This window comes from Eulemur rufifrons, chromosome 24, assembly GCF_041146395.1.
Source record: "Eulemur rufifrons isolate Redbay chromosome 24, OSU_ERuf_1, whole genome shotgun sequence".
Lineage (NCBI taxonomy): Eukaryota > Metazoa > Chordata > Mammalia > Primates > Lemuridae > Eulemur > Eulemur rufifrons.
This window is the reverse complement of record NC_091006.1, coordinates 33,601,460-33,621,252: the sequence shown is the minus strand read 5'-3', so window position 1 is coordinate 33,621,252 and position 19,793 is coordinate 33,601,460. Positions and strand designations below refer to the sequence as shown.

Here is a 19,793-nt window from a genome sequence, read left to right as displayed (position 1 = left end):
TATTTGCCTCAATGATTTTCAAGTTGAGATCACTTTTATATCCCAATTTTTCAATAACCATAATAGTATATTTATGTCACAAAATAGTCTTCTAAAACTTTATTTATGATAACTAACCACACCTATAGATACAATTTATTAACCTATTCTCTTGTACACATTGTCTTGGAGACAAAATATCAAATATCACCTCATATCAATTGAGAAAGTCTCAAAAGAGATAATTCAGGGCCCAGCAGGCAACAAAGCACAACCTCAGGTGAAAATTAAGAATTTGCTTCATTAATATCAAAAACATCAAATATCAAAACATGATCTAAAACATGTACATAAACATTTCTTTGAAACACACTCTGATTCCCTTGCATAAGAAGGGGGGGAAAGTGGAGCTTTAACCACAAGACCAAGATTACACATTACCAGAATCACTGTGTAAATTGAGTAGGAAAATATTACAGATTTATATGGCATTTTATCATTTTTACAACATATTTATGTATATATTTGATTTTTCATAGTAATGCTGTGAAAACAAGAGAGTATATCTTAACTTAATCAAAATGAGGAAATAAAGGCTCAAATAAATCAAATGACTTAACTGTCACACGACTAGTTAACTGGTAAAAGTCAGGACTGGTCTGCAACCATCCTAGTAAGTACTCTGCTGGGCCCTCCCACATCTTCTTTCTAAGCAGCACACTCGTTACGTTGGCGCAGAGAGAAAAGATGGGAAGATAATTACCTAAAAGCTCCTGGGTTGGTCCTGCCAAGACCTAGAACAAGGGATTCCGTGATTTCCATGCTCTCAGAGCGCATCATTGGAACTATGTGCTTAAACAAGGATGAAGGGGATGGGATTCCAATAATCTGGGAAGAAAATATTACATTTATAGCAGCCACTAATGATACTACGTCCAATTAGACAATTTCAGATTTCAACAGTCTTTGGTCAGTGCTAAACGGGACAGATGAAACCTTTGTGAATGGAGCTTCAAAATTCACCGACGGTGTACACAACCTCAAAAGGAAATGATTTGTCTAATGGCTTAATGCAGGTTCATTAACAGAACTTGGGTCTTTCAATGTCTTACAAATACCATCATATAACAGGCTGACTTCCCCCCTCACATATTCTATATCTTTTGATCCATGAACATGAGTAAAACAAAATTACTTCTAAAATCGTCATCAGTGTTGAAGTCAGACACTGGTCTTGAGTTTTCTAAGTTTCCTTGAACCGCTGTATGATATTTTGCGTCATCTCATAAAAACTACACAACTGTTCTCATCAAGTAGCCTTTGTGTCACTATATGACTTAGGAAAATTCTAGAGAGGCGTTTAATTATTTAAACGATTCCTTTTGGGTTTTGAGAAGTGTGAGAAGTACAGGAACCAGAAGAAGGGAAAACAGGTTTGACAATTTCTTTAAAAATATTCATTAGGATGAACTGAATGAACCTTTATTTTCAATGAAAAACCATATACGTATTATGGATTCCAACTGGGAATCCATCAAAATAGTGCTGGATTTTCTTGAAGTCTTTTCAATTTTAGCGTAAGTGATACAATTTTCAGCCAAGCTACTTTTTTGTCCAGGAAAATAAATTTTGAAATATTGCTTGCATGGGGCCATTCAATTCAATGGCAGGGCTGCAAAACTCACTTTAGAATCAATGCTGTAGCCACTGTCGGGGGTGGACGCCAGCGTCTCGGGAGGAGAACACCTCACAGAACCCGCAGAAGCGGAAGAGGGCGAGGACGTGGCCGCACTGCAGCAGAGAATCAGGTAGTTTCTCCACAGGCCGACGTACGAGTCGCTGCTTGTGGTGGTGTTGACCTTCTTAGCATTGATGGGGCTACTGAGGAAAAAAGGAGCAGAAAAGTAGGTAGATATAAATAACACATGTTTTTAAAAGTTTTTTTTTTTTTTTTGGTAACTACTGCTAAATTTTAATCAATTTATCAATTTAGGGGAGATGATTGACATAAAGGCTTTATTAGTAGTATAAATATTTGTGGAATGCTATAGATGAACAAAGTATTACACCGAAAATTAAAACATTACAGGATCATTTTAACATACTCTATTATTTCTGTGACAAAAGTTATTGGGCCACATTTTAGTACTTAGTATATAGGCTCCATGTAGAAGGAAAATAAATGAAAAGAAAATGAACATCACCTTAATTTCACACCAAAATGAGCACTGTATATTCTACACATCTTCAATTTATACACATGTACTATAAATGAATACAACTCTTTTAATTTATAAAAATTGAATATTTTGTTTTAGACTTACCATGTATTTTCAACAGCTCTCCATGGAAATTAACATATTGCCATGACATTATTTTGACAACTGCATGCCAAACTTTCATTGTTTGACATTGTAGCTAGTAGCAATTTTTCCCTATTATGCACAATACTATACATTTGAATATATGCTTAATTATAACATATGTTTAATTATTTTCTTAGGTAATTCTTGAAAATGAAATCTCAGAGTTGAAAGAATATCCACATTTTCAAGGCTTCTGCCAAATTTCTGTCTTGAAAGAGCACACCAATATACTAACACACAATCCTTGCCTTCAACGGGTTCTGTAATATGTTAAGATAAATAATGGATACACACCACTTCATTAATTCAGCAACGGTGTCTTAGAACAGCGTCATGGGACAAAAATCATTGCCCTCATGTGGGCCGGGGAGACGTCCAACAAAGAAATAAATAAAACAATATCATATGGTGCTAAGTTTGATGAAGAAAAATAAGAGCAAAAAGCGGAGATAGAGAATGCTGGTAGAAGACGGAGTTATAATTTAAAATACTGTAATTAGGGAAGACAATTTAAGATAAGGTCATTAATATTACGTAAGGTGGCTAGTGTCAATCTTTATTAAAAAATATTATCCAATACACAATACCTGAGAATCTATACACATATATAATTAGCATGTACATAGAGAAACAGCAAAAATATATATATTCAAATCCAAAAGAAAGAATGATTACTCTGGATAGGAGGAATAAGAGAAAGTTTTAAAAATAAGGTAGAATTTGAGCTATATTGGATGTAGACATGTAGGGATAGAGAAAAACAAAAGGCATTCTAGGCTGCAGTGAACAAAAGCTCATAGAATGGAAACTGTAGACCACATATGGTGAACTTTGAGAGGTTCGTTTGGTTCTAACATCAATGTTATTGATAGAAAGTTTGGAAAAAAGTATAGAGTAGAGTCAGGTTTAAAGAGCCTTTAATGTGAGCCTAAGGTGTGAGGTTGGTCCAGGTGCTGGGCTTACATGGGCAAGTGATATGACGAGGGGACTCATTCCATTCAACGTGATCAAAGGCATACTAGATAAGGGGAAATCAGGAACCCAAACTCAGGTTTGAAAATGCTCTTCTGTAATTAAGGGCAAAAAGAAATTAACTGAAATTCATGATGACCTTCGTTAACTCTCCATCTCACTGTCAATCACTCCCACCCTTAGGTGTCTTCCTTAGAATGCCATCAGGAAAAGGGAGACCACTGAACTTAGTTTCTCTCTACTTCTACCTTTTGTCTACAAGCTTAACTGCATCTACATCCACACTCATCTTCAGATCCTTTCCTAATTCTTTCATTTCATACAGATTCATTGGACACACACTATGTTCCAAGCACGGTGTTACTGAGCAAACTAACAATTAAAATTTGGTGAAACTGATGTATGAGAGGACAAAGAGGTTATGAGACTATATCCTTAATAACTTCTTGTCCCTCCCTAAGACATTAACACAGTATGGCATGTTATTTATGGAAGTTCCAATTTGTAGCACTTTTCTATTTCTCAAATCCATGTATTATTGAAAGCTGACAGTCTATACATTTTAAAATTTACACTATTTAATTTCAAATAACTCACTTTATATCAACCTGTGGAGACAGCAACTGAAGTCTTGTGTATGCAAACATCCAAGCGTAGCTCACAGCTGTAGAGCAGTGTTTAGGAAGGTTTTCTTGCTTCAAAAAACTGGAGAGACTTATAATCCACGGGTCTTGGCCTTGGGTCACATGTGCAAATATCCATATGTGTGACGGACTAATCACATCAAACTGGTGGCTAATGGGAGAAGAGTTCCATTCTGCTAATGTCTGTAAATCTATGGAGCTAGGGCAGTAGAGCAAAGTAGTCTATGTGGAGGGAAAAATAAAACTGGTTATTGCACATTTCAGTAACTTTCAACATTTTGCCACATAAATTGCTTTAAGCTGAAAGTGGTCTATTGGTAGTTTCTAGAACAGGATAATATGAGGTTCAAGGTAGGTTTGAGGGAGCAGTGAACTCCTGACATCACATGAAACTGCTGTGCATGTGTGTACAGGTATTTTGCTAGAGAAGGATGCCATAGCTTTCATTATTCTCAAAAGGATCTACAAACCAAAAAAGTAAAAATAGTAAAAGCAAAATAATTATAAGTAATTCTTATATGAATATTCAACTTTCATGGTACACGGAAGCTGCTGGAGAACTAAAAGTGAACCACTAACTTCCATGCCGACCTGCCCTATCTGTGCATGGATGGAACAGACTGGAAAGGGGCATCCTCTCCAGAGGATATTCTTAAATATTTGTTCAACAGTATTCGAGCTCTTATACTGGAGAGACAAAGATTTACCTACAGAGCAGATTATGTTCCCTAAGCACTGCTTTAGGCACTAGAAGTCAGTTATCCATTACTCTCTTTCTTGGCATAACTCATGGTTAATCATCTAAAACAAAATTCTTTAAACTGTAGATTTTTTAAATTAAATTTCTAGAAGAGAGGCTTTTAAAAGTTCTTACTACAAAGAAATTATAAATGCATGAGGTGACAGATACACTAACTACCCTGATTAAATCATTACACAACATAGATATGTAGGGAAACATTAAATTATACCCGATAAATATGTACAATTACAATATGTTCATTAAAAAAGAAATAATTAAAAAATTAAATTAAAAAAAGTTTGGTACCATAGGGGGAGGATTGTACAGATTTTTAATAATCTTTTAGGCTTATAAAATTTTATCATCTCCTTTGGTTGTATATAACTTATGGGTTATAAGAGTCAGGTTTTATGCAGAAAGCACATAAAAACCTCTTGTCCATGTATTCCAAAATAGGAGGAAAAAAATTTTTAGTAGTAATGTTTGTCAGGTAGTCTTACATCAACACTGGAATCTTGATACATGACCTTTCTTTAATCCAAACCCAAATAAGAAAATTTACATAAGCTTTCTTAGTAATGTGTTTGTTGACGAAGCGTTTCTCTCCATATTAATGAGTCAATTACATATAACTTTGGCATAGAATACTATACACTTAATCCACCGCATTTAAACTCATGTGATTCCTGATTCAAACAAAAACCACTCACTGAAGAAGCAGAACATAAGTTCATGCTTTGAATTTCAACAATTTTTTTCATAGCATTTTAACCAGTATCTCTATGACAAGAATATCATATGCCATAATAAATAGTAAAATAGTAGTCCAAATTAGCATTAAAAGAAAACTTCTTAAATTGGAAAGATTAGAATTCTGTAAAGATAAAATTATTTTTATTTCTATGGGGAAGAGTACTAATTACAGCATAAATAAGTGCCACTTCTTAAATATTTTTTACTCTGAAAGCACTTTATAGTTTTTAAAAATACTAACATTACATTAGTTAAGGAAGTTAGTTCATTTGTGCATGTGTGTGTATATGTATGTATATGCGTCTGCCTTAATTCCCAAAGCAAGACTGAGCCGCGTGAAATCCCCACTGTTACCTGGTCAGCCCCAGTGAGGTGGATGAAGCTCTCAAGGATAGATGGGCTCAGCCTGTCCATCACGTCTATGGCTAATTCATCGTCACCCTATGAAAAAGACACCGTATGTCTAAAAACATTAGCAATGTTTAAGGAAAGTAGCCAAACCTAGGAAAACACTGAAAATGCACTTTAGCACTATTTGTTACAAATGGAATTGGGACGGTGGGTAGCTTAGTTATAAAGTAACTTATACATGGTAGGTACAGAAATAGCATAAAGATGGACAAAGGGATAGTGTTTAAGTACTTTCTTTAGATAACGTAAAGAAATACCTAAACCTTACCTTAGGTATTTCCAAAAGTGCAAATAAAGCCCGTATTTCTCTAAGGACACTGACGGCTAATCTCCTGGTGGCAGGTCGACTGCTACAGAGAATGACGAGGGCAAAGCCTTCGACCACATGGAACACGCTGGAGTAGAGGCTCCTCTCCAGAGGGGGATGAGAAGCTCCGTTAGCTACGCCATGCTTGAAAAATAAATAAAAGTTAAAAATAAAATAAAAATTACATTATGTGTAGATATTCCAGAAAAACAATTAAGAAAGAGTAAAGCAAATCACAGAAATCATGGCTACAGGTCTGCCTCAGCTCAAGCAACTTAAATACTGTTTATAAAAATATAACAGTGTGCACGGTGAAAAAAGCATTTCACTGGCAGTCTAAAAATGCATCCTGTATCTAACTTCTATCATTCTCTGACTACTTTATAACCTTGGAACTGATGACACTCACTGTGTGTCTGATATTTCTCTGCAGGAAATAAGGGGATTGGATTGTATCTTTCACACCCAAAGTGGGGACCGGCAGCCTGCCACGGCCTGGGAGCGTGTTAGAAACTCTTCCGCTGGGTCCTGTTGATTTCCAGGCTCTTTAAAGACTGAGAAGCTGGGTTGGCTGAGATGGTCCAGCTCTAAAATTCCAAGGTTCTATGACTTACACATTCTCATAAATCAACAACGTGAGCACCTTTTATGGTTAAGGAGCACAAATGCTGTGTATGTGAAACAGGGCCTGGTGCCATGGAGAAATAATCAAGTCACCCAAATGGAAGACTACCAGAATTTTTTATTATTGTATCAGTTTTAAATATATTGGAAACAACCTGCATGTGAGCTAGACTTGGCTCTGCTTTCTATGCTCATTAAAAACTAATTGTTACCAAGGGAAGAAGGTTAGAAAGGTTAGGCACACAAACACTATGAATTTAATATACGAACTATAGAAAAGTTCAGTTTAAGGGATTATGAACCTACCGAAAGTGAACAGAAGAAAACTTCTAGTGTCTGAGAAAACAGATCTAGATCAACAACATTATTGTTCATTTACCACTGACCATATAGAAAGGGACAATATAAAAGAATTTGGTACCTGTGAGTCCTGGTTTTTGTTATGCATTTGGGCTGCTTGTTTCCACTGATTTATTAATTGTACCAACATCTTTACGGCATTATCAAGAAGCGTGGGATGGACATCAGTCACTTCACGAACAATGAAATAAACAAATCCTGAAAGAACATCCTCCCGCCAGTCTGGAAAATCCAGCATCAGTGTCTGCAAGGTATTGAAGGCCAGAGCGCGCAGTTCTTCATCCATGTGAATCGTGAGCCTACCAAGAGCAAAACGCCATCAGCAAACTTCAGAACCTTTCAAAGAGTTTTTGATCATCTAAACCTTAAAACCAGGAACTTAAAAACTATACCCTCTTAACTGTTTTGTAAGAAGCACAAAGATAGGAACCAATGTTCACTTTTTGGTGCTATATTCAACTTTACGCTGGTCTATACTTGTTTAAATTCACATATAAATCTCTAAATATGAGTTGATACTTTTACTATAATTCAGAATAAGTTTGATCTTAATTCAAATGCTGTACTTTAGAAAATACAGATGCCACATCAGAATTCCATTTAAAAGTTCTTTAATCCTTAAAATACGTTATCCTATAGTCAATCCAAAATTATGTCTAATCATGTAATAGCTTAGCACTATCTCGTGTTTATTCAGTCCTTTACTATCGCTCAAAGGACATGATTTATTTCAGCCATTCCTTATTTACTGCTGAGATTACAGTTAAATATGAGACGGCTGATTGTGAAGAAGGAAATGCAACAAATTAAGATGGGATCAAGTTAACAGAAATAATTCTTGAAGGTGAGAATGAGAGTAAATTTAAAAGTGTAACACCATAAATAGTGTATGCCTAGGAAAAAAATGAAAAAGACAATGTGTTGACTCAACACATAAGGCCCTAAAGAGAATTTAAGTCTAAATAAATTAGGAAAGAGGCTATATAAAGTTAACCTTTCAAAGACATCAAACCAATATGGGGCTCTCAACATAATTATAGAATTTTACCAAAACAAAAAAAAGAGAATGATAACCAAGAAAAACCATGATAAACAAGATAAAAAATGGCTGTACTAAAGCCACCTATATATGTGTGTGTGTGTGTGTGTGTGTGTGTGTATAATAATGCCATATGAGTAAGTGTTTATGATTTGCGGCTGAAGAGGATTACTTTAATAATTGCCTCTAAAGACAAACACATCAGAGTTAGAAATAGTCTGAATGAATAAAATAAGTAGGTAATATTAAAAATACACCACAATTACATGCTTGAGAAGCTGGAAAGGAGGAGTTATCCACAACGACAAAAGGAGGAAAGCTGTATGGTTAGGAGAAAGAAGCTGTCAGTCTCCACCCTGCTGAATTCCCTTCTGGTCGTCACTAAGGCAGCTTTCAACCGACAGTGAGACTAAAGAGAAGTTGTATGACAGGCAGGCGGATTTAGGAGCAAGTAACGAAGCCACCGCAGCAGCTATTTCCGCACATCAGAATTACGCAGGGCCAGATTAAGCAACTCCAGCCCAGTATTCTGCCCCTGATAGTGGCACCAAGGGAGACACTGTGGAAGAGGAGAGTGACAGCCCTCCACACTGCTGACTTAAAGGTTATTTCAACATCCCTTAAGTCTACAAATATGTAAATATCTATCTTATACCTATCTGTGTGATTCTAGGTGTGTGTATATATATATATATATATATGAAAATGCATGAGCTAACTTCTCACTGTATAGGGGAGAACAACAAAGCAGCCTGGCTAACTAAAGGCAGTGGAATTAATTAACTTTCCTTGGGGACAGCATATGGGTCTACAAATTCACAATGCATCTTTGTTTTATTTGCTGCTTGATTTTAAAGTAAATAAGATTTAGACAGCACAACTCCAACTGATAGACGTGGAGGACAAAATAGAACAGAGCCTGGGATCTGTCTTCCCACTGAAGGGAATGAATTAATGAATGAGTATTGCAGGGGAAGCAGCCAAGTGAACAGCAATCAAACTGGCTCTCACTGTCCACACGTTTGCCCCTTTACTAGGCCCCCCGACTCCTGCCCCTCGGAGGTGCCATTTCATCTTGGAGGGGAACGTGGGTGATCTCTCGGTGGCTCACCGTCCACAAAGATGCACGTCTGTGAGTCAGGCGGAGGTGGGAGGTGTCAGGGCAGAATCGAACAGCAACTGTTTACTGCTCTCCCAGATACTGTGATCAATCCTTACGGTTTCTAATGTCTCATGCTGACATGAACTTTGCAACTTTGTCATCTAATCCACAGCAGAAATGAAGAGACAGGGTGGGAAGGGAATGAATGTATCTTATGGTGCCAAGTAACCCCTTTTTCTCATAATCCTGGCAGGAGACAAATACCACTCTATCTCTGACGGCAGCCCGAGGCAGCTGAGGGTCAGGCGGTGCCTGGTGTGGGGACGGCGAGGTGTTTTCTAGAAGTGGGCAGAAACGGTTGCTGGGCCGGTCTATTGACTGTTTATTCACTGTGAATTTAACTTACGCCTTAGTGATAAATACTCAGCAACAGTATCTTTCAATGCAGTCAAGTATCGCTGCTCTATTATAGTTGTTGCACTTGGTTTTCCATCTAGGACCAGGGCCAGCCAGCTGTGGCTCACCCGGCCAGATGCCTACCGGAGTGCAGTCATGCACACACGTCACCTGATGTCTCTGGCTGCTTTCGTGGCACAACGGCGGAGATGAACATCTGTCTGTTTCATCGATAACATATGGATGTACATATTTTGGGAGCATATATGATAATTTAATACGTTCACATAATTGGTAAAGATCAAATCAGTGTAGTTAGGACATCCATCACCTTAAATATCTGCCTTTTCTTTATGCTAGAAACATATGAAATTATTCTCTTCCAGCTATTTTGAAAGGTACAACAGATTACTGTTAAACTACAGTCACCTTACTGATCTATCGAACACCGGGCCTTATTTCTTCTATCAAACTGGGTATCTGTACTCGTTAATAAACCTCAGAGATGAGTATTTGTTGTGACAAAGACTGTATGACCTGCAAACCCTAAAAAAGTTTAACATCTGATCCTTCGCAAAAAGAAATTTGCTGACCTCTTGTCGAGGGAATTCCTGACTGTATCAACAAAACAAGGCAACAGGCCGTCACCTCAGCTTAACACCAGGAGCTACCGTTTAAGTTTGGTTATCATGCTATTTACTCCTTTTATAGAGCGCTGGCATGGTCAGTAGAAGACAGAAAGAGAAAAACGTGCATGCCGTAGGCTCTGCCATAGGGGAAAAAAGTGCAGATGAAACCTAGTTACCACCCTAGATATACAGAAATGATCATAGGAATGAACACAATCATTGATTGTCTAACTGGGCATTATTACGCACTGATAATGCCATATGTTAAGGGGTAACGTGTTACATAAATCCCAGGAAATATTACTAGGTGGAAAAATAGGAACTTGAAATATAAGATTTGTGGGGGGAACCAGAAGAATGTGAGAAGTTAAAAATGAGTGGGGAGAATGTGTTTATCAAAAAAATAAAAGACAAAATGGGAGTTTAGAATGTAATCAAATAAAGGATTAAAAATATTTTCATTACTGCCTTTTTAGTGATAGTAGTAACAGGTGCATTAGAAATGTAAAGGGACAGAAAGAATAAAAATTAACACAGCAAAGAGTAATTTTCGTTTACCTTGCTAACAATTCAATGAGGTCAGTTCTGCTCATACCATCAGGAATCAACCTCGGAATAGCAGCAATACAAGTTCTAAACAAATCAATTTTGGGCTTTCTTTCCCCCCTGAAAAATACATCACAACAGGGTTTAAAGAAGCAGCATGTTACATATACTAGATAATAAAATCAAACTGAGAAAAATAATTACAGAAAGTAGGCGCTCCCTCCAAGTGTAATGTATTTAAAGAGTGCATACAAATTTAGGAGATAATCATCAGTCTATAAATGGACAAAACAATACAGAATTCAGGAAAAAAAAAAACAGCTAGCAAACAAAAAGTAATTAGAAAACAAGCATTGCAATTATTAAATAACATTATTTAAATAATCATTTCAAATATTAATAAAATTATTTAATATTTAGCCTTCTGTAAATGTTATTAAATAACTAAATATTAGTTATTATTTGGGGCCTATAAAATTAACCAAAATTTTTTTCATTTAATATCCTATACCAATAAGGATCTTAGAAACAGACATCTCATATCAGTCAATATATAAACAATCCATGTTATTTTGTGTGTGATACATGTACATAAATATACATATTTAAAACTTTTATGTAATAAAATGAGCTAATTGTTGAAAATCCTGGTTCCTCCAGAGACTTATTATACAGTTTAATTTTACTATTTTTTTTCTACTTATTCAATGATTTTATTTATTTATTTGTTTTAAATGTTTAACCTCTTATACTGGTTTTTATTTTGGTCTCTATTTCAAGGTGAGGCCTTTTAAACTTGCTTTATCCAAACTGTTGCCCAGTTGGCCTAATCAAATAATCCTTATGTAGAAACGAATTTGGATGTTCTAAGCGTTTTGGGCCAGTATTCATTAGAGTGGCAATGGACTCACTACCTCCTTCTAGAGACCTCACATAGTCCTCTCTTTGCACGGTTCTAAAAATGCATGAATTTCAGTTACCACAATTTAGCTAAACAAACATCAGTCCCCAGCAACACAGTTCAAATTTAAGGTACCATATATTATAATAACTATAAATAAAGGCATCAACAAACTTCGCTGTTGGCTCTCTAGTTCACAAAGCACTATGCAAACTAACAGGTGCACACCATGATCAGTGACTAATCATTTTTTTTAAGGCCGTCACCGATGGGTCACTGCACATCTGTCGTTCAGTTCACGCACAGACAGCAACGTGTGCAGTGGTGTTGCCTCCTCCTCTCCTGGTGACAAACCCACGTGACATTTTACAAAACTGGATAATCAAAAGAGGGTCCTCCTGCCTCAGCCTCCCAGAGTGCAAGGATTACAAGTGTGAGCCATCGCGCCCGGCCACACCTGCGTGCTTTAAAATCATCAGTTAAAACTACACTGTTTGGATGATACCGTGGACTCAAAAAAGGCATCGGTCCACAGAGCCCTTTCTCTCTCTCCACACACTCCCTGACCTCTGCGAATGTGACCTCTGAGTGTGCAGCGACCCCCCCAGGACCTGCAAGTAATAAAATCCTTATTGCCATCTTGTGCCTCTCCCAATCATTGAAATGGTCCTCTCCATCTTCAATATCGTAAATTAAACACACTGGAAGTGCAAATCCAATGTTAACGGAGGCATAGAAGAAATATCTGACGGGGGAATGTTGACACTGCCGTCTTCCGAGGCTACACAGGCGGTCAGAGCCGCTGAGCGCAAGTGAACTATTGACATAAATGAGGGAAGTAGTTGTGGTGAAAAAAGGGAAGATTTCCCACAGGAAATAACACAGGCAGAAAACTTCATATTAAAGAAACTCTCAGAGATATTAGAATATGGTAGTATAGAATCATTGTATATTAAATAAATTGAGATCAAATATCCAATTTGGTATATTCTAAGACCTACGATAAAAGTCCAAAAACATCCACAAAAAACCCCCACCTCCCTTATAGAGAATATGTAGATACTTTCTAGCAAACAAAAGAAGTTATTACCATAAAATACATCTTCCTGAGGAGGAAGTCCCTAACACTAAGGAAAAAAGATGCTGGGATGATAAATAATGACAAGGTTGGGGTGGGGTGGTGGGATGAGATGCTGTTTCTGCAGAAACTCATACACTATTCTCCTCCGTAGCCTGGCTCCCAGGAGACAAAAATATCAGAGTTCACATTTTCAGGATTTTTTTTTTTTTTTTAAATCAGGCCTCTCCGGAAATAAGAGCATTAGTTTGATTTAATGGACCAATCGTGCCCACACACATCTGCGATACCTAGGATTTATGTATCACTTATGGGGTGGGCGTAAGGCCTTGTCACGGACCACAAAGTAGACTGCGATCCAGAGTGACTTTTGCCGTCTTTGCTAGGGTGACAGCACTTTAAAGAATAAAGCTGAGCACCTGGAAGGAAGCACCGTATTGAAAACTGCAGCAGATGGCAATATGGGAGAACTCTAGAAGAGAAGGTAAGGCAACAGGTAAGCAGGCATCAACCACCTGTGCTCTCTTACGAAAAGTGAAATAGCAATGAAGGTAAACAACTCACTACGTACGTAAGCATGTCTTCAGGCTCCTTATTAGACATCTGCACACTAGTCATGCACATCGGTCTCCCGACTTCTTTGTCCAAGTGTCTGAGAATGCTATCTAGTGCTTTCCTCACTTGAGGATAGTACACTGACATTCCTAGGATGAAAAAACCTCACAGTTACAAAATATCAGAAATTAGAGAAAGAACACTTACAGTTGCTCTCTGTAATAAAAGCCTATCAGTCTCTAAATAATATTAGCTTATTGTTGTCACAAAAGAAGGAGTTTCAACTGTGATTCATTCTTCCTGATCATCGGCTATAGCATATTGTACGAACTGGAGAATTCTTGTGAAAATTACGCAGGAAACTAAAATTGATTGGAGGAAAGGATAAAATGCAGTGAACAGTATCCTTTAACCAGAAGACTCTTAATGTCAAGATTTGTAACTATTACCAAAAATGTATTACTGCAGTTGTAGGTACTGGAATGACCACATTAGGCAAATTTATGCATTTCAGATTTGATCATGGAGTTTCACAAAAGAATATTAAACTGTATTCCAAAGCAACTTATTTATTTCAGTCAACACTAACCTATGACTTTTGCCTCTTCATCCGTCAAGGTTTTATTGAGAAAGATTTTCTTTACACGGAGAGTATTTCCTGAGGGCAGAATAACTCCTGTTGTCGGCATGGGCGGTTCGCCGTCTTTCTGCTGCAAACTGTCTGCTATGACGAGGAAGACTCTGAGGCCGATGTTCATTCTCTTCACAGAAAAAAGGTTTCAGAAGGAAGAAACCAGAGCGTCACAAATTATCTTTTGTTCACGTTAGAAATGTCTCATCAAATAACACTTGGGGGATGGGAGGAAGGAGACAGAAGGAAAAGTAACCTTTCCATCCAGCATTTTTAACTAGTCCGTTAGAGTTTGCGTTAATACCAAATTCCCAAATGCCACTCTCTCACTTCCGAGGGCAGCTGGCTCTCTCTTGTTCTAAGGCTTATTCAACCCTCTTCCATCCTTCTTCAACTCTCTTGTCCTCCCTCCTTCGGTCCCCTCCTTTCTCTAGCTCTCTAAGCAGATGACTTGTCTCCTACTTCTCAGAGAGAAAAAAAACCATCACCTTTCCTCAGTCTCTCATTAGAAATCACACGCACCTATTTCCACGTGCACCTCTGCTCCCTCTCTTGCCCTTGTCACGGCCAGGGGCTGGCGGTCTTCCTAGCTGCTGGAATCCCATCCGTTCTTGCATTTTGGGGGAACATTACACCACCAATTATCCCTTCTCTTTCTTGCATCTTCACATTCCCCTTATAACTGAATATATCCCATTTCTCTTAACTATACGCACTATCTTAACGGAACAAACCTTCCCCACAATATTTCCCCGAAGCAACTCCCACTCATCAGTGACCACGTTACTGAGAACAGGGGGCCTTTTGCCGCAACCTGTGTGACTTTTCTGCAGCAGGGACACTGTCGAGCATTCCTTCTCTCCTGTGCCACTCGGGTGTGTCATCTCTACCCGCATTTCAGGTTCAGCCTCCTTTACCTGGGTGTTACACGTTAGACTGCTGCAAAACCAGGTCTCCGAAGCTGCCGTTTACTTTCATGACGTGTTCACTTTCAAAGCAATTTCATCTACTTCCATGGCTTCAACCGCTCGTGCCAAAGCACCCACAAATGTTAAGCCTGGCCTCTCCTCGGAACTTAGACCCTCAGCCTCAGGTTAGACATGTTAAAACAAATGCGTGACCTTTTCCCCAAACTTGAGTCCTTCTCAGTGTTCCTTTTCTCAGTGAATGGTCTCTTATCTGCACCACCACTATCTCCGCCCAAGCTGTCGTTATCTCTGACCTACGCTAGCGGTCTCTCCAGCCGGATACGTGTATCCCAGTGGGTGTGCAAGAGAGTTCACTGTAGTGCTGTACGAAAATAAAACCTTTATTTACTTAAAATCTAAATAAGATTAAACTTTAAGCCTTACTCGTCTTTATATGGCACAGTAGTGGTGCCTTCCCTTAGTCTAAGTATCAGGTGCACACATGTCACATGGTCATGGGACACACCTTGAAGGACGTGGAAAAGCCCCACGGCGTACTGGGGTTGGCAGAGGTGGCCTCACTTCCACAACCTTTCAGTGTGCTGCAATTTGCATGCATTTGATTAAATGCGATAATGGAGAATCTTGTCTGGGTTTAACTACATTAGTTCTCACAAGCTTTTAAACAGATTCTTGCAAATAAAATACAGAGTCAAGATAACCTTAATAAAGCAAGCCTAATGAATAACAATCACCACCCAAAAAACCTAGTAGACCTGATATTTTTTTTTCCTCCTGCTACCATGAGAACCCCGGAGAGGGAAAATACTTACTTTCAGAAATAAACTTATTCAATGAAGAGAATATTTTTGAAAATGGAGGTTCAAGAAAATGTCTTTTGTTTTATGATTTTTGTTGCTGGAAACCGTGTTAAATACGTCATCTATAAACACACTCATGTTTGCCCACTTTAAAATCTGGAAATAATTATCAACCTATCTTTAAGATCTTAAAAATGGAAAGCTTTAATGCCTTTCTAACTCATTTGTTAGCCACATAAACATGTATCTTAGGATTTGATTATGTGAAGGACCAGCACAGTAATTTAAACCAAATAAGAAAATACCTATTTTGCCTTTTTACATAAGCAATTAGTTTGTAAAATATTTTGAAACAACCCAAAAACTTAATGTCTAAAGAGTACATTAGTTTATCAGTGAATAATGGGGCCACAGAAGTAGGACATAACATTTATTTTAATTTTTTATTATTTTTTTATTGTAAGCTTCATCTGGGGAAAAGGATTTTTGTCTGTTTTTCCTCCAACACCTAGAATGAATAATGCCTGGCACATATTAGGTGCTCAATAAATGTTGAATGAATGATATTTATTAAAGAATACCTTAAATATAAATCATTTGAAGTAAAAGAAACCTGGGCTTGTGTTACAACTCACATGAGCCGGCTGAGCTGGCTAACTTCGAAAATCCCCCCTCTCTCTGACCCACACCAGAGTGGCCTCTCAAGCAGGGTCCGTGTGTCCTAGTGAGTGTGCAAGACAGTTCACTGGAATGCTTAAACATGCACAAACACTACTCTTGAACTATTCAGCCAGCCATCACAAAGGTGCAATAACTTTTCCCAGATCACATCTGTAGTAAGAAGTAGAGCTGGGATTTGACCCTAAGAGTTCTGATTCCAGAAACCATGTTCTAAAAAAAGTAAAATGACATAAATAAGCATAGGATAGTATATTACTACTTCATAATTCTTTTCTTTACCTCTGGATTAATGGTGAAAGTTTTAGCAGATTTTCCAACACTGAGAAGATCAAATATGATTTCTTTCATTGCAAAATCCAAACGTTCCTAGAAAAAAAAAAATTAATAAATCCTTGTAACTTGCTACTACGTGTTAGGCATCATGCTAAGAATTATAAATATAATGGCAATAACACAGGTTTGTGCCTATAAAGAGTTCATAAATCTAGCTGAACAGAAGAAAAATACATATGAATGAAGGTTTAAACATGATTATGAATTATATTATTTAATCATCAAATGATATGTTTAATACCCAAACCGATAGGATAAAAATTTTAAACATTCATTCACCAAAATCATATTCAAAATCTAAGTGAAATTAATCCCAGAATGATAACTAAAGGAAGTCCCAAGACAACAGCCACACAGCAGACTTAGAGAGGAGTGAGTTCATACTGGGTTAGGAAGAATAGGACTCCAGGAGAGAAATCTCCAAGTGGGGGGTGGGGGGGGGAGTTAATTAATAGGATTAACTGATGTTTGAAACGAGTTTGATAAGTTGTGGTGGAGTCTTAGAATGAGGTGATTAATCCAAGGGAGTAAGTACGATTCTAGAAAAACAGAAAAGGGAAGAGATGCAACAAAATGGTTATGAGTTTTCTGAACACTAGAGACAATTTGCTTTTATTATTGTTACTGACACACTTCTACTTATTATCATTACTTTGGTGTCTCTGTAAATACAAGTACACTCATTTTATTTAAATATTCCTTATTTCTTCACTGTCAACAATAACTGCATTATGGATCATCTAAAGTGTCACAGTTTCAAACAGAACACAATAAATATTCTGGAATCATAGCATTTTCCGAAGTTGAGAAGGTAACCCTACCTATGCTTCTCCAGGGATGATGTCCCACAAGGGAACGTGACCAAAACCTTGGACTGGCTCATGCAACACCCATTTAATCCCCTTCTGATAAACCTTCCTTTACTGCAGAGGCTAGAAAGCCAAGATGGTATTTTCCAAGATTCCTTATAACAATAGGTTTCGGGATGTGATTTAAACCCTGCCAGGTGGTATACTCATGTGGGTCTTTGGGAATTGGGGTACGTAAGGAGGAGGAAGAGAGGGAGTAAGGAATCTGTTTTACTGGTGGGGACCATGGCGGATGCAGTATGATTCCGAAGCCCACCCATGTGCCATGACTTCCTTTGCTGGTAGCTTTTTGATTTTGGCAGAGGCAACAGCTTCCTTGATAGCCCAACTCCAGAGTCTGCTCTTAGTCATTCAGACTACAATTTGTTTCTTCAGCCCCACTAGCAATTTTGTGAGCTATCTATAGTCCTTAAAAGATCCCTTTGGGTTCAACCAGCTACAGTGGATTATCTGTACCTAAGAACCTAGATTAACACAATTATGAATACAATTTTCTAAGACATCTTTTGAGATACTCACGACGTAGTCAGTAAATAAACTAACTTTAGGATTATGAGACACTTTCTTGACCCCTCCCCTCAATTAAAAGTGCTTCTGGCTCACACCTGTAATCCTAACACTCTGGGAGAATGAGGTGGGAGGATTGCCTGAGGCCAGGAGTTTAAGACCAGCCTAAGCAAGAGATAGACTCTGTCTCTACAAAAAAAAAAAAAACAGAAAAATTAGCTGAGTGTGATGGTGGGCAACTGTAGTCCCAGCCTCTCAAGAGGATGAGGCAGGAGGCTCGCTTGAGCCTTGGAGTCTGAGGATGCTGTGAGGTATGACAACGCCCCTGCACTCCAGCCTGGGCAACACAGTGAGACCCTGTCTCAAAAAAAAAAAAAAAAAAAAAAAAAAGTGCTTCCATCTATGGGTCTCCTTTCTTTCTCCAAACGTGTAGATTAATCATTTAAACTTACTTTGTCACAAAATCATTAGCATCCTTTGTTACTTTTAAAGAATACTTTTGTTTTTCACTACTTAAATATTAATAAATGTTTTATGTTTTTAGATGTATAAAAAATTTTAAAGCTCCAACTTATTACAACAGATTACTCTTACAGTTATACACACATACATGTGTTATGAGGCGAAGCACTTACCTGAGCAATGAACTGAATAATCTTCACAAATATATTGAGAGGTGTGTCACGAGGAACCACACTTCGCGAGCCTTTTGGAAAAAGTGCTGACACTATGCTCATGAGACGACTACAGGAAAAAAGATTTAGTCATAATGAGGCTATGACACTAGCAGCATGTTAGTAAAAAAAAAATTCTTCCTATTCTTCATAATATATCAAGAGAAATCATATTCCTTCCCAAGTATTTATGATGTTTACTAAAATTCCATTAGTGTGATTTTTTTTAAAACATTTTAATTTTAAAGGCACTTAAAATAAAGGCACTCACCTTTGAGTTACAGTGTTGCTTTCACATTTTATTCTAATTACATAAACCCACAACAATCTATACAAAGATTCCAGTGCAACTCGAGACATTTTAGGATCTTTATTCTGTTTAAAAACAAAACAATAAAAATAGACTTATTAAAATACTTGCAATCATTTAAGATCAAATACTTTGCCTGTTAACAACTAAAAGCCCCCAACCCCCTTTTTTGTATTCAATGTAAAACTGGTATTTAGTATATGGTACGTATAGATGGGCTGAAAAGTAACCATTAATATGGAAATTCTGAGCCCTTCCTTATACAACCCCACAAAAAAATACTAAAACAAAAGAATTATATTAATATTTCTAAGGCCTCTAAAATTATAAAACACACCAACTTACTTGATAATACATAGTCCACACTATAATATTGAAAGGACTGAAAAAAATTACTAATTTTTGGAGTAATTCATTTATAGCCCATACATAACACAGTTAAAATTTAGAACACTAAATATTATTATTTGCATTTATAAAATAATACAAAATATTGAGCATCTATCCTTACAGGAGAGAATATGGCAAAGTGGGGTTGAGATCATGAACTCTGATGTCATGAACTGGGATTAAATCCAAGCCCCATCCTTGGACATTATTACATCACGCCAAGCTACAATTTTTCTCATCTCCAAAATGGAGACCATATGGCACC

The 19,793-nt window shown here is 37.4% G+C and overlaps 1 protein-coding gene across 1 annotated transcript in view; it reads right to left on the bottom strand.

Moving 5' to 3' along the window:
* Nucleotides 1-19,793, bottom strand: part of FRYL (FRY like transcription coactivator) — a 211,089-nt gene that overhangs the window by 70,107 nt on the left and 121,189 nt on the right. The window contains exons 14-25 of the mRNA XM_069458471.1: nucleotides 19,100-19,203; nucleotides 18,790-18,898; nucleotides 16,725-16,811; nucleotides 13,994-14,165; nucleotides 13,421-13,553; nucleotides 10,883-10,990; nucleotides 7,220-7,457; nucleotides 6,136-6,318; nucleotides 5,811-5,897; nucleotides 3,915-4,183; nucleotides 1,665-1,860; nucleotides 743-867 (exon numbers count right to left, since the gene is read on the bottom strand). Coding sequence (XP_069314572.1) covers nucleotides 743-867; nucleotides 1,665-1,860; nucleotides 3,915-4,183; nucleotides 5,811-5,897; nucleotides 6,136-6,318; nucleotides 7,220-7,457; nucleotides 10,883-10,990; nucleotides 13,421-13,553; nucleotides 13,994-14,165; nucleotides 16,725-16,811; nucleotides 18,790-18,898; nucleotides 19,100-19,203 — 1,811 coding nt within the window. The remainder of the gene's footprint in view (nucleotides 1-742; nucleotides 868-1,664; nucleotides 1,861-3,914; nucleotides 4,184-5,810; nucleotides 5,898-6,135; nucleotides 6,319-7,219; nucleotides 7,458-10,882; nucleotides 10,991-13,420; nucleotides 13,554-13,993; nucleotides 14,166-16,724; nucleotides 16,812-18,789; nucleotides 18,899-19,099; nucleotides 19,204-19,793) is intronic.